The sequence below is a fragment of the Mustela nigripes genome, chromosome 6, assembly GCF_022355385.1.
Source record: "Mustela nigripes isolate SB6536 chromosome 6, MUSNIG.SB6536, whole genome shotgun sequence".
Lineage (NCBI taxonomy): Eukaryota > Metazoa > Chordata > Mammalia > Carnivora > Mustelidae > Mustela > Mustela nigripes.
In genome coordinates, this window is record NC_081562.1 from 40,228,928 (window position 1) to 40,242,611 (window position 13,684).

Sequence of the window (13,684 nt, forward strand, 5' to 3'; positions counted from 1 at the left end):
GAATGTACTATCAGAGAAATGATAATTTAATCAATTACCTTCTGAAAATGAAATGGTCCTATTATCTTAATAATTAAGAGTATGTAATTTCACAAAGGAAGAAGTAAAAATCATCAAAAATCAAGAGAATTTGAGAAACATGGATATTTTTGCTGGAATTCTTTTTTTTTTTTTTTTTTAATTGGAAGGCCACGCATTGCCTTCATTTATTGTAGCTAGAAATTTTTAAATCATCAAAGATAATCTCCTTACTAGAAATTTATTTTACCAGATCAATATGTTCAGAACTTCTCACCTTATTGCTTATCTCAGTCAAAAATAAAACTCTTTGTTAAGTGTCATTTAATCCTCTTGTTCTTTTTCTTAGAAGTTTAGAATAGATACCATTGACTGCCTACATCTAAATTTCTGGTAGGCTGTGACCAAATTATCTCTTTGTGCTTTGCTCCATTAGTCATAAATGTTTATAAATATTCAAAAATATTTATTAAACCTAAATGATACCAGGAACTGTGTTGGGCATTAGGAATGAAGGCTAAGAAGCAAAATGAATTTTTTGCTCTTTTGGAGTATACATTCTCCTAGTGTAATTTTAGAATGTGTTAAGTGCAAGAAATAATGGGCATGAAGCAGTGAAACAATAACCGAAGGAAGTTGGCTCTACACGGATAGGTCATCCTGGAAGCCTTCCTTGAGGAGGCGCTGTTTAGACATAAGACCAGCAGGACCTAGGAAAAGAGGTCCAGAAAACAAGAACAGATGCAAAACCCTTGATGAAAGAGCTGGGTGTGTTCAAGGCTCAGACCAATGCTCTGCGTGGCCGGACTGTGGAAATCAAGTTGGGGGCGGGGAAGAGTAGTATGAAATGATGAGATGGACAAGGGCCAAGTCGTGAGCGGCCTAGTTCTCCACAGCAAGACATTTAGTCTGATTTCTGATCTACTTTTCTGTTCAGGTTTGCTTTGGAACCTATTACTCCTTTCATGTTATGTTTATTTTTTTTAAAAATGTGCTGAAAATATGGAATTTCTCCTGAGAGCAGAAGTAAGTATTTACAATAAATGAATGTATGACTCTCGACATCTTGTATGTGGTTAATTAAAGCAAAATGAATATAGTAGTGAAAATATCAGGTACTGGCTTCATACAGATCTGGGTTCAAATATTAGCTCTGCCTCCTACTATTCACATGATCTTGAACAAATTATTATCATCTCTTTCCTCAGTCTTGGTTTCCTCATCTGTAAAATGGGGCTCACACAGCACCTACTACATAGGGTTACTGAGACCATCAGAGATAATGCTTTTATAGTACTTTATCCTCAGTGTTTAATAAGGTCAGCTGTTCTAACCATTATTCCCTTTTTCTGTGTGTTTATTGTAACTCCTTCTCTTCATAGTGGGGGGAGGAGCACATCATGACTCACTATGTGTCTCCCCCTGTTCCCAATATATTGATAAGATGATCACCTGAAGAAACAACTCCAAGAAAAAAATGAAAACAGCAAATTTTTGAGGCAAAACTTTTCTATGGGGGTTGGTTTTATTTTTTTGTTTGTTTTGCAGAAAACAAGTTATGGTCCTCTGTCAATATTTTGAAGGAAGAATAAAAAGATCTGGCATTCTGGTTATAATTAAGTGAAATTCTGAACAAAAAAATGAAGGCTTTTCAAATTCTGTGTTTACTGGCTATACAGAATATGCAGTTATAAATTAGGAACCAAACATTTGTCAATTATCCACTGCCCTGCCTACCCCTCACCTTTTATAACAAATTGATCATGAACCCTAGAAAGTTTTTTTACTTAAAAAACCCCAATGGAAAGGGACTTCTGATTTCTAATTTTGAACCCAGTAAACAAGAGTGAAGATGGTGAAAACCGTATCCTAGTCATGTGATTTAATCTTTTATTACTTCAGATACAATTGTCACTAGTAAAAAATAATTAAGAAAATAAAATAATAATGAACTACAAAGAAGTAATAAAATAAGTATTAAAAAGTACAATTTTGAAACCCCTCTCCCCCCAAAAATTTGCCTCAAATTCTGAATCACAGACATCAGTATTTTCAGTCTGATGAATACAGAAACTATATTTGATTTATTTAATTATATTTATCTTTATGAATTTTAGTCTTTCCTGGACATGAATTTTAGTTTCATTTTTATTTGGCTTCAGTTTCTAAGCTATCTTTAGTACTAACTATGCCCCCTTTAAACCTTATTATATTTCAATGAGATAAAACAAAATCATGTAACAAGCAAGGAAATCCTGCCATGATGTTGTCCAGGCCCCTGTCTTTCCTTAGGAGTCAAGCCAGGACAAGAGAGTCACTGACTGCTTCTCTTCTCCATTAGGTTCATCATGGACAAGCCAACACACAGGATATCACTCAGGGCTCCCAGAATCTACACATTTAAATTTTCTGTTTTTTCCTTTTTTAGTATCTTTTGAAAAACTTGGTTGATAACACCTTAGGGACAATTTACACATCCAAGTTACTATCACAGTCCCATAGTTCTAATTTACTGTATGGTTTAGGAGTTCATTTAATTGTGACATCTCTTTATTTTCTAAGCTATTGATATTTATTTTAGTTGATGTTTTTTCTCCGAATTCATTTCTCTTCTCCCAAACCTGCCAAATGGTTTCCTGAATTTCAAGGAGTTCCTACTTGCCTTTTTAGTCCTCACCTGTCTTTTCTAAGAAGAAAGCAAGTTATATACTTGAACCATTCATTTTACATTATGAAGGACATATTTAATGGTAGAATTACTAAAATTCTGATTTTGTAGAAGAGATGTGATTTAGTAACAATTTCATCAACATCAGCATGCTGTGTCTCTGTTTCTCTTCCTCATCTTCTGCTATATTTTAGTGTCATTTAAGGCAAGCCTGGAAGAATTATATAGTTGTATAATGGAATCTACAGCTGCCCAGGAACATGTATATCATTGGTTTTCAAGCGTCATCTGGTGGCTATGTTTTGCAATTACCACAGATCTTCATGTAAACCTCTCCTCAACTCAATCTTCTATACATAAAATGATTCAGGGCCATAGGAGCTGTTACACTTTATAAATGAAGAGTTGGTCAGATACTAAGATAACATTATGTCAGATGATTCTATTTGCTATGAAATAAAACGGCATCCTTGTCCCTTCATTAGTACCCTTGAACACAGTAACAGAATCCAGTGAGTTCTTTTCGTTTGTTTGTTGAAGGTTTAATAGAACTGTGTGCCCTGGGTGAGGTAGTAGCCTTATGTTCTCTCCACATAACATCATGCAAGATCTGGTCAAATTTACAGAGGGGTGTTGACGTATTCATCAATGGGCTTCATATCCTTAAGACACCACAGAATTGCATGGGATTACTAGTATTATAGTCATAAGCACTAATGCTCAGCACTGAGAACATTATTTTTCTTTATGGTGTTCATAATTGTTAAGGAGGTACTTCTCAAACACAAGTAATTTTTTAAATGATATGAAAACTATGATCTCTTAAGTCTTTCACTCTTTCACAGAGAATGCTCTTTTGAAGTTATCATAAGGTAGAAGAAATGAGGCTATTTCCAAGAATTAAGAGGGCTCACATTTTCATGAGGGTGAAGTGAGAAGAGTGGTGGGTGAGATTCCCCAAATTCCAGCCCCCTCCCCACTCACGAAGTCATAGGAATGATTTGATTCAGGCAGGTGTGTACACAAAATTACCTGAGGTAACAGACTCTGTAATGTTCAGATTGTTCAGGGAAAGGCCCAACGACTGCCGTGAAGATGAGGACGATGTGGTGCTTGAGGACTCTGATGGTGGGCGAGCGGGTTTGGCTGTGTTACCAGTTTCTGCCTTCAATCGGTCATTTTCCGCCTTCAGTATTTCAATTTCATTCTGTTGTGAGGGTGGGAATTATGAAAAAAAAAAAATCCAGCTAGTTTGAGTGAGAAAAATGGTACCAATGCTTTTATCAGAGTTGATTATTTGGTTTATTAAATAAAGCATATGGTGATATGTTAAGTAAACAATTATAAACTATGAAAACAGGATTTCCTCCTCAGAAGGAAAGTCAACCTACTCTCTTTCTTACATACGTATATTTGTGTATTCACAAACATAGATGCACTAACCATTAGAATTTGTTTAAGCATTTTTTAAATATACCTTATATTTGAGGAATCTTCCAGGACTTGATACCATTTGAATCAAGAACAACAATTTTTAAAGCATTCATAAAATTTCTCATTTGAAGATTTCATTTATTTATTTGACAGAGAGAGACAGAGAGTGCGCACAAGCAGGGGAACAGCAAGCAGAAGGAGAGGGAGAAGCTGGCTCCCTGCTGAGCAGGACCCTGGGATCATGACCTGAGTCAAAGCCAAGTCAAAGACAGACACTTAACTGACTGAGATACCCATGCGCGCCCAAATTTCTCATTTTAAACATACTGTTAAAATCTTACAGGTAAATAATTCCATCTGTAATAATATACTGAACTCATGGAGAGTTGAAAACCAGAGTCAAAGAAAAACAATATAAAAAAGGTGATTTAAAATTATTTTAAAACCCCAGCTAACATCTCAAAGAGTTTCTGTTCCTTCAAAATGGGGGCGCTAAGCTTCTAAAAACCACAAAGACCTTTTGGTGAATATACACAGTGGCAGATAAATCTGCTCAGCAATGAGCTTTTCTTATTTCAGCCCTCTACAATACCCAGCGATTACCGGTTTATAATAATAAAATGAAAACTTAGCCTGAGCACAGACTGGTTCTGAAATTAACCTTCAGATGTTTCCCCAAATACAAAAGCTTTACTTCTACAGATGGCATTCTACATCACTTTTATTTTCATATTTAGAAAGCTTGTGTTAAACTTCTGTAGTTTCCTCATTACTCCCCCCCCCCCGCCAATACAAAATAGGTAAAGGCAACTGAAAGTCAGATTTCAAAAGAAGGGAAAAAAAGCCAACACAAAGGTAAATCATGGGAAAGTGAAGACGCAACGTTTATCGTTTGTCGTAGTTTCTCGGCAAACTCAGCTCTCAAGTGAACCGAATCACTGGTACAAGTGTCTTGAATGGCCCTTGAGTGCAACTGGCCAGGGGGTACTCTCACTTCGCACCCTGGCTTTGACAAAATGCTCCATTCAGTGTTGGGAGATGAGGGGCAAAGTTTGAATAAACAGACTGTTTCCATGGTGGGTTTCAAAGAGAGATTTGTTTTTATAATAAGCAAGAGTGGCAACGATACAGTATTTTCCGTCTCTCCTCTTCGCTCCTGCAAGGTGGTCAGCACTGACCTGCATCCGGTTCATGGCTTCCCGGATCTGGTCAAGGTGATGAGCAGAGCTGAGGGCCTCTAGTCGAATATCTGTTAATTTTAACTCCTTTTCTCTGAGCTCGCTCTTCAGCTGCAGAATTATCTCTGCCTCAGCCTCTGTGCACTCACAGATCCTGAAGAAGGAAACAAACACACAATCAGTTGCCAGGAGGGAAACCAGGGGATCAGGAAAAGCAATGCTTCCTTTAAGGCTGAAATGCAATATTATCCAGCAGCTACAGAGGTTCTGTGCTGCCAGCAAAACCTAAAGAGGAGGAGAAAGAGTTTTACAAACAGTAATACATTTCCAGGTTCAAAACTGGAAACAGGAACTGTCTTTTTCCTTTAATCCTTTCTTCCTATTTTTCTGAAGTTTAAAAACAATCCATTATTATTCAAGACCAAGTAATCTTCAAAATATCCTTGCGGCTGATATTCATGAGGCTGCATAGCATCACACCATCTCATTCTGCCATTCTTCAAGGGACTTAAATTTCTATTTGCAATTTAGGAAATATTTTTTTAAAGTACTCATGTTTTTAAAACTGATTATTATTATTATTATTATTTGCAAAACTGTGCAAAGTGTAACATTATTTGCTACTACACTGTCTTCAAGTTACCATGAAAATCCAATATAAATATTGTAGAAAATAAATCAGGGAGATTAGTTGTGGACATTTAAATAATGGATGAGTGTTATATAATCTCCCTGGTCAGCTCAGCTGATTTAGGGGATCAAAGCTAATGAAGCTAAATCACAGGTTTCAACCCATGCAAGTGGACTAGTCGAGGGCTCCTTGAAGGTCATCCACATCACTTCCTCATTATTTTGTTGTTATTGTTGTTTTGTAGGTAGTTTTGCAGTAAAGAAGGTGCGAGAACTTGTTTTTGATGAACTAGTATCTTTCCCATTTAAAAATATGAGGACTACCTTGTTGATTACAAAATGTTAGTGGTAGGTTCCTCTTTCCTACATAAGTGATGAAATTATCTGGGATACACAAGCATCTTAAATGGTCTTATTAGTGGCTCTGTTCTACATGACAGTGCAAGGCTAGTAATCGTCATGGGCACCCGAAGAAATCCGATTTAAACAGTATATAAAACAGAATCACCTCATCAAAGCACACGTTGTAAGTTCTCAAGATTTCATCCATTCTTGTAACATCAAACGGTGAGCTACTATAAAAATGCTATGCTAGGTTATCTAATGGAATTAAAGGCAAATGGATTACAGCCTGGTTTTTAGGAAAACAAGCTGGACTTCAAAACCAGGAAGACAGAGGAGGAGGTTTCTATCATTGAAATGCATGCGAGGGATTTTAGAAAGAGCAAAGGCAAACGCTGCTGAGTTAGAACTGGCATCTTGGCAAGTTGCATGCATCACATGCCATTTTACCGGGATCTATGCTTGTAGATCACAGGGCCATTTTGCCGTTTCTTTGGTGGCCAGACAAGGGGCGACCTGCATGGAATGCACAGTGAGGCAGAGACATGGACAAAGGCCATTTTGCAAAGAAGTGAGACTGATGACACAGAAGAGTGGAGCGTGAGGTCGCAAAGCACACGGACTCTCATGTGTGAAAAAGGAAGGAGAAACCAGGGCTGCCCATGGTTCTCAGGTAGATCAGAAAACCACAGGCACAGATCGTGTCACCTGACTGCATTTACAACACACACAGGGGCTTGGCCTGCTGCTGTTTTTAAAAGAGACTTCAGCATCCTGCGGAGGGGAGTGACTTACGCAGAGGCCGACTGCGAGGGCTTCATGGATGCGGACCCGCAGTCCCCCGCATGGTGGGGCACTTTTGGCGACGCTGGGAGGGATGAGTCAGTGAGCTCTTCGATGTCCGAATGGGAGGAAGGAGGCTTGGTGGACTTCTTCTTCCCAAAGGCTTGTTTGAATGAGCTTCTCAGCTGAAAAGAGGACAGGAATGACCTTTCTTGTCTGTGTGCATGTGGAGAATTTGGCTTTGGGGCGTTAGTTTGCAGGTGCTATCCTAGCCACTGCCTGGGGTCAGTACGGACAAGCAGAGTATTAACAGGTGCAGCACGGTATCTCTAGAAAACAACGATACCGCGTTTTGTGTTTTGTTTTATTCTTATATTAATCCAGCGCAGCGCAAACACGGAAGGCTTTGAAATAGTGCAAGGTCAAGGGCATGGCTGTCAGAGCACTCATTTAAAACTAAGTACCTTGAAGGGATCTCCACTCCCAATGCTTCTCTCTTCAAGGCAATTTGTTTTAAATGGGCCACTTTAGCGCTACAATCAAGTCATGTCCTGCTGACAGTATAAACTTAAAAAGGAAAATGAAATCAAATTCACCTAACACCTCTTTAATTGTGATTTTTCTATTCAAATTTTCAATTCCCATGCTATTCAAAACCGGAATTGGTATCCCCTACAGCTCTATTCAGAAAGTGTTTTTTGTTTTTTGTTTTTTTTACCTCTTCTCTTTAAAATTTGAGATTAAAATGAAAAGACACAAAGAAAAGACATACAAGGTAATCTGTTTTTGAAAGGTATAAAAAGCCTACTGCCAAAATGAATAGCATTCATGCCAAGGTAGGGTATTTTTTATAGATGCATGCCAAATTGTCCACGGTTTATATTCACCTCACTTCCTCTAGAGTTCACCTTGCAGAAACATGAAAGAGTGTGGAATTACAAATCAAGGGAATGAAGGCTGATCAGTATTTTAAAATATTACCTTATAAACATTTTTTTTAAAACAAAAAAAGATATTTCTTTCATTATTTATAGCAGGCACTCAGCAAAATCCTCTGGTGGTTATGTTTTGGATTTCATCAATAGTTGTACTTATTTAAGAAATTACCTTCATTTCATGGTATTAAAAAAAAAATCCTTTACTGCATGGTTTTTAAACATTTTGCTGTGATAGCGTCTTCCCCTCAGTTTTTTAGCAATTGCTTAGTATCATCATAAATTCTATCTCTAGCACATGTAAAGCATTGTTCTGGGAAAGTACATTTCTATATTTCTGCTATATTCTCTTAAAAAAAATAAATAAACAAAAACCCAAAAACAAACAGACCCAGAAAGCAGACATTAATGTAGTTGATTTCTGAGGAGGTGAAGCTTTATTCACACTATAACCCGTTGAAGTGAGAGGTGGGGAGGCTTTCTAGGTTTCTTCTTTCCCTTTCTTTACAATTCATTTCCTCTCCTCTTCCTCCATCCCTGCCACAGTATCACCACCACACCACCATCTTTTCTTCTCCCTCATCTCCAGGGTAAATCCCTGTCCTGTCATTTATTAATAGCTGTCATCTCAGTTTTCTTACAACAACTTTATAAAATCGGTATTAATTATCCTATTTTTGTAGATGAGAAAACATAGGCCCCCTCAAAAAGTGAAGTCACCTGCTTATGGTCCAAGTATTAAGTGGTAGAGTTGGGATTCAAACCCAAGAATAGTTCTGACCAAAACCTCTCCTCCTCAGCACCAGGCCACCCTAATTCTGGTGATGAGTACTGCCTTCCGGGGGGCCAGTGACTTGAGGGAGTCCCTTTGTAAACTGCTACAGACTTCTAAATCTCTAAACAAAACAAATCTGACTCATCGTGCACTAATAAGCTTTTGAATAAGATGGATGACCAGGGCTTACCCAGTTTTTCTTCTTCTTTTTCTTGGAGTCAGCATCATTACCACTACCAATGCTGGAATGGCTTGTGGCACTGTTGATACTAGAAACACTTTCAGAAGAATGCTGTCTTCTGATGCGGAGATCTAGCAACAGACAGAACATCACATTAGCTCCCAAAGACTTTCACTGTGAACAAATAAGACTTTTATGCTTTTTTGAGGGGAAGTCTGCGAATAAAAGTCAACATGGCTTTGTACAGATCGTTTCAGTGCAGTTTTGGATTTGTAAGTTTAATAAAGTACCACCTTATTTGCTTTAATTAACTGGGTTATCGGCATTAAGATTCACTGGTATCTCATAAGTCTGTAGCTCTGCTGGTTTAATGAATTCTGAGTTTTATCCAAAAATGAAATGCTATGCTAGTGATTTCTCCTGAATACCTGGATCAAGCAGATCTTCCAAAGTGATTTATTCCAAATGATTACTTCCATGGCATAAATGGAAACTCATAATAGCATGAGAATTAATTGTGTCTTTTTAATATCAGTGCTTTGAATAAAGCTACCGAAGCCAAATATATTAATTTTCCATTTCACAGAATCATACCATAATAGAGTCAAAACAAACTTTTGAAGTCATTTAAGCAATTCAATTCAGGTGACGAAATTGAAGTGCAAAGAAGTAACTTAACCAAGGTCAAAGAACCTGTGAGGGAAAGGTGCTCAAGAGAGAAACTGCATAGACTGCATGTGTAAACTAAACAGGAAACATATTTAAGACGGTGCAATTCTTCCATCATAGTCCCACCCGTGACCTGGAATAGTAATAATAATAACAACATGTAATATTAAAGCTAGCTTTTACTATGTGTTTACTCTGTCCTGGGATTATCTAATTTCATTCTGGTTTTTTTTTTCTTTTAAAGATTTTATTTACTTATTTGAGAGAGAAAGAGAACACAACCAGGGGAAGTAGCAGAGAAAGAGGAAAAAGCAGATTCCCCATTGAGCAGGGAGCCCAACACAGGGCTCAATTCCAGGACCCTGAGATCATGCGTGACCTGAGCTGAGGGCAGATGTTTGACCAACTGAGCCACCCAGGCGCCCCTTATCTAATTTTATTCTTAAAGCAAAGTGTTGAAGTAAGTTTAATTATGAAAAGTAATTTCATCAGAGCCACACAGATGAAACACAAAAGAGCTAATCCAACACCTAGGCAGACTCTAATATCTGTTGTGCTAAATGCTATGTGATATGGGCTTGCCATACTTCTCAAAAGCATGTAGTGCTTCTTTAGTCACACAAGATAACTTGAAAAAAATAACATTTGATATTTAATCATGTTTTGAAGATACCCACTTATTCCGTACAATCAGCTTATAAAATTTATTTATAATTGTTGAAACTGAAATTTCATCTACTTACTACGAACTGATAATAAGTGTTAGTGGAGACACTAAGAAATTATAAAATTTTTTTAAGGTCAAGTCTGCTTTAAGGCCAAACCTATTACTATATTTAATCGGCATCAATTAAGATTTGTCAAGCAAAAAATCTCAGTGGAACTTCCAAGGTGTCAGAAATTATAATATAGCTTTCAAAAAGCTTCCATAGAAACAATAGTATAAAAGCAAAGCCTTTCCGGTTGACTGCTTTATTTAACATTACAACACCCCATGACAATGAAACTATAACTGTTACTTTCAAATATAATAAGGGAGTATATGTGTGGGTATGTAATACATGTATACATATCTCTAACCTTAGAGTTATATACATACATATCACTAAGTACCTTAATTTTTCCATTAAGATAATAAGCATGGTGACAATTTTATAGGAGGGAAAAAAAATAAAACAAGTTTTCAGAATCCATAGAGTTTGGCCTCTTAAAAGTCCTTTAAAAAATAATGATGAGACTTTACTGTGGTTACATGCCCAAAATATTGCCCAAAATACTATCAATGTCAAAACTTAAATGAAGGTGAGATGTCTAAATTATAACCATAACCACTATTTCTGCTTCTGTACCTTCGCTTGCTAACCCATGAGGAGATGGAAAATTACCAGCAAACTTTGTATAGGCATTCTTTAACCACACAACCCCTGCCCAGAATCGAACCTAGCAGAGTGGCCAATCCCAGACCCCCACTGGCTCTGGGCCGAGAGATAACAGCCATCCGGCGCCAGAGAAACCCCCACCCAGAATTGGACATGACAAAGTGACTGCTCCAGGAACCCCCACCCAGCTTTGGGTACGGGAGATAATAACCATCTGGCATCCTGTGGCTTGACAGGGAGACCCCGGCCAATCCTGAGGTGACACATACCCTAGAGGTGCCAACCAAGCAGTTTGAAGAACAACAGCCCGTTGACCTAACCAATAATCTGTTCCCAGCTTTTTCCCGCTCTGTAGCGCGCCAGTCACATTATAGAGTTGCTGTTTGATTTTCCTGCGGTATGTAGTGATTTGTTACGAGATACTATGATGTATGCTAAGTCCCTGCCTCCCCAAAAATAGAGTATGAAAAGTGCTGTGATCCTGAGCTCAGGACCTCTTAGCGTCACCGGCAACGAGTGCGCGGAGGTCCCGGTTCGAACTCGTAATAAATGACCCTTTGCTGTTTGGCTTGGACTCTGGACTCTGGTGGTCGTCTTTGGGGGGTCTCCGAATTTGGGCACAACAAAGGCTTTTATTTATGCATGCTATTTTGATTGAACAATAAAGGAGCACAGTATCCCTTAATCAACAAATATGGAAGCTATATGAATAAAGAAAAGAAAAATATGCTGGTATTTATTTGTGTTTTGAATTTCTGCTGTGACTGTCTATAAGCTTTTGTGATCAAGATACATTATTTGTTAGGTTTTTCCCTAGTAACCAACTTTTACAAATAAAGCAATTATATTAGGTGTTAAAGTACTCCAGAGTTTTTAATATATCCAAAAATTATAAATTGTATTTGACTTTGATTAACCCTCAAAATTTAAGCAGATGAGTTAATTCTTACTATTGTAAGTCAAAAGTAGTCCTTAAGGGTATTATTTACTTTCAGTTATGATGGCATTTACCAATAAAGATTAGCAAAGGAATGATTTCAATGATATCATGGAATGAAAGGAATGCATTTTACTCATCTCTAACAATTCCTTCCTAGTGCTTGTAAGTATTGATTCAGTACATGTGGCATCATAGAGCTTTGTAGAGAATGGTTGGCCCAATGGATGTCGACAATATGAGTGAATGGAGAAGCTTATTTTACAAGTCTGTATTTCAGTTACGTACTTGTTCATCCATTCATTTCCTTTTCTTACCCTCCATACCAGCACTGCCCCGGTTCAAGCTATCACTATCACTTACTTACCTGCTTGACAGCAAGAATGGCTGTCCAAATTTCTCACCTTCAAACGCTTCAATAGATGGTAACTAGAGAATTCTCTTTAAAAGGAAAACATCATCACTCCCATACTTAAGACTCTTCAACAGATTCCCATTTTAGTAAGAAATAAAGCATTCTAACTCTTAAACAGGGCCTAAAAGTCCCTCAGTAGTCTGGTCAGTAATTCTCTCTCTAACCTGGTTCTATGTGTTGTAACTTTGCTCACTGTACCAGTCCCATAAAGGCACTAGTCCATTTTCTATCTCAAGGCTCTTCTGGAATAGTCCTCTCTCAATACTTGAGTTGATCATTATTCCTTGGAGCTCCCTTTAAATGTTGCTATCTGGGGAAGGCCTTTCCTGACTATGAACCTCTAGGAGGTTCCCTGGTACCCTTGTTTTCCATGGGCACCTAGGCCTGTTGCTTTTATAACCTAACTATTTTGGCATACATATTCAGCTATGTCAGCGATCACAATTATTTATTTCCTGCTCTCCCATAAGACTAAAAGCTTAATGAATACAAAGATTATACCTGTTTTGTTTATCATTGTATACCCGGGATGCTGAACAAATTACGGCAAGTAGTAGGCAATCAACAATCATTTGTAAGTAATATTATTATTATTCATTGAATATAACTATGTTTGCCTAACATTCCTAAAACAGTATTCGCTCTTGATAGCAGTTTACTACATGTTTTGTTGAACTGTATTGGCATATCACAAGGAAAAATTTTATTCTATGTTTGTACACAAAGGTAGTGACTTAAAAAACAATAGTATATTTTGAAAAATAAAAGTAAAATTTTCCATTACTTTACTTTTCATAAATAGTTATATAGATGTATTTCTATATAGTTAAAGTTATACAGAGATCTATTCACATCTCTGTGGCAATTGACTGTGAGCCCTTGAGTAAGGACTTTTTTGGAAATCTTTATATTTTGAGATATAATAGAGTGGATAGTATATACTAGGTGTTCAAGGAACATTTGTGCATGAATAAATAAATTTATTATATTATAGACTACTATTATTTATCATGCCTGGTTGATAAACATGATGCACAAATAGAAAATAGAAAGTTACATTCATTATGTGAATTTTTCATAGTTTGGCCTGCCTGTGTTGCCCCACTCCAAATATATATTGTAAGATTATATGTTACAAATTTATCTAAGATAAATATATAAAATTCTCAAAAGCCAAATCTCAATATGATTTCAGACTGTAAGTTTATAGCTTATACAATCACCTTAATAACCAATGGAAAACAACATAATTAGTCCAAGAGACTTTATTTTCTCCATGTTACATCAATGGTCAATATAGTAAAAATCAGTTTGTGTTCACTGAATTGAATACGAAGTTT

The 13,684-nt window shown here is 37.1% G+C and overlaps 1 protein-coding gene across 1 annotated transcript in view; it reads right to left on the reverse strand.

Annotated features, from left to right (window-relative positions):
• The window catches only part of NAV3 (neuron navigator 3), a 371,014-nt gene that overhangs the window by 31,258 nt on the left and 326,072 nt on the right, over positions 1–13,684 (reverse strand). Inside the window, exons 25-28 of the mRNA XM_059402414.1 lie at positions 8,954–9,075; positions 7,066–7,238; positions 5,299–5,452; positions 3,719–3,893 (exon numbers count right to left, since the gene is read on the reverse strand). Coding sequence (XP_059258397.1) covers positions 3,719–3,893; positions 5,299–5,452; positions 7,066–7,238; positions 8,954–9,075 — 624 coding nt within the window. The remainder of the gene's footprint in view (positions 1–3,718; positions 3,894–5,298; positions 5,453–7,065; positions 7,239–8,953; positions 9,076–13,684) is intronic.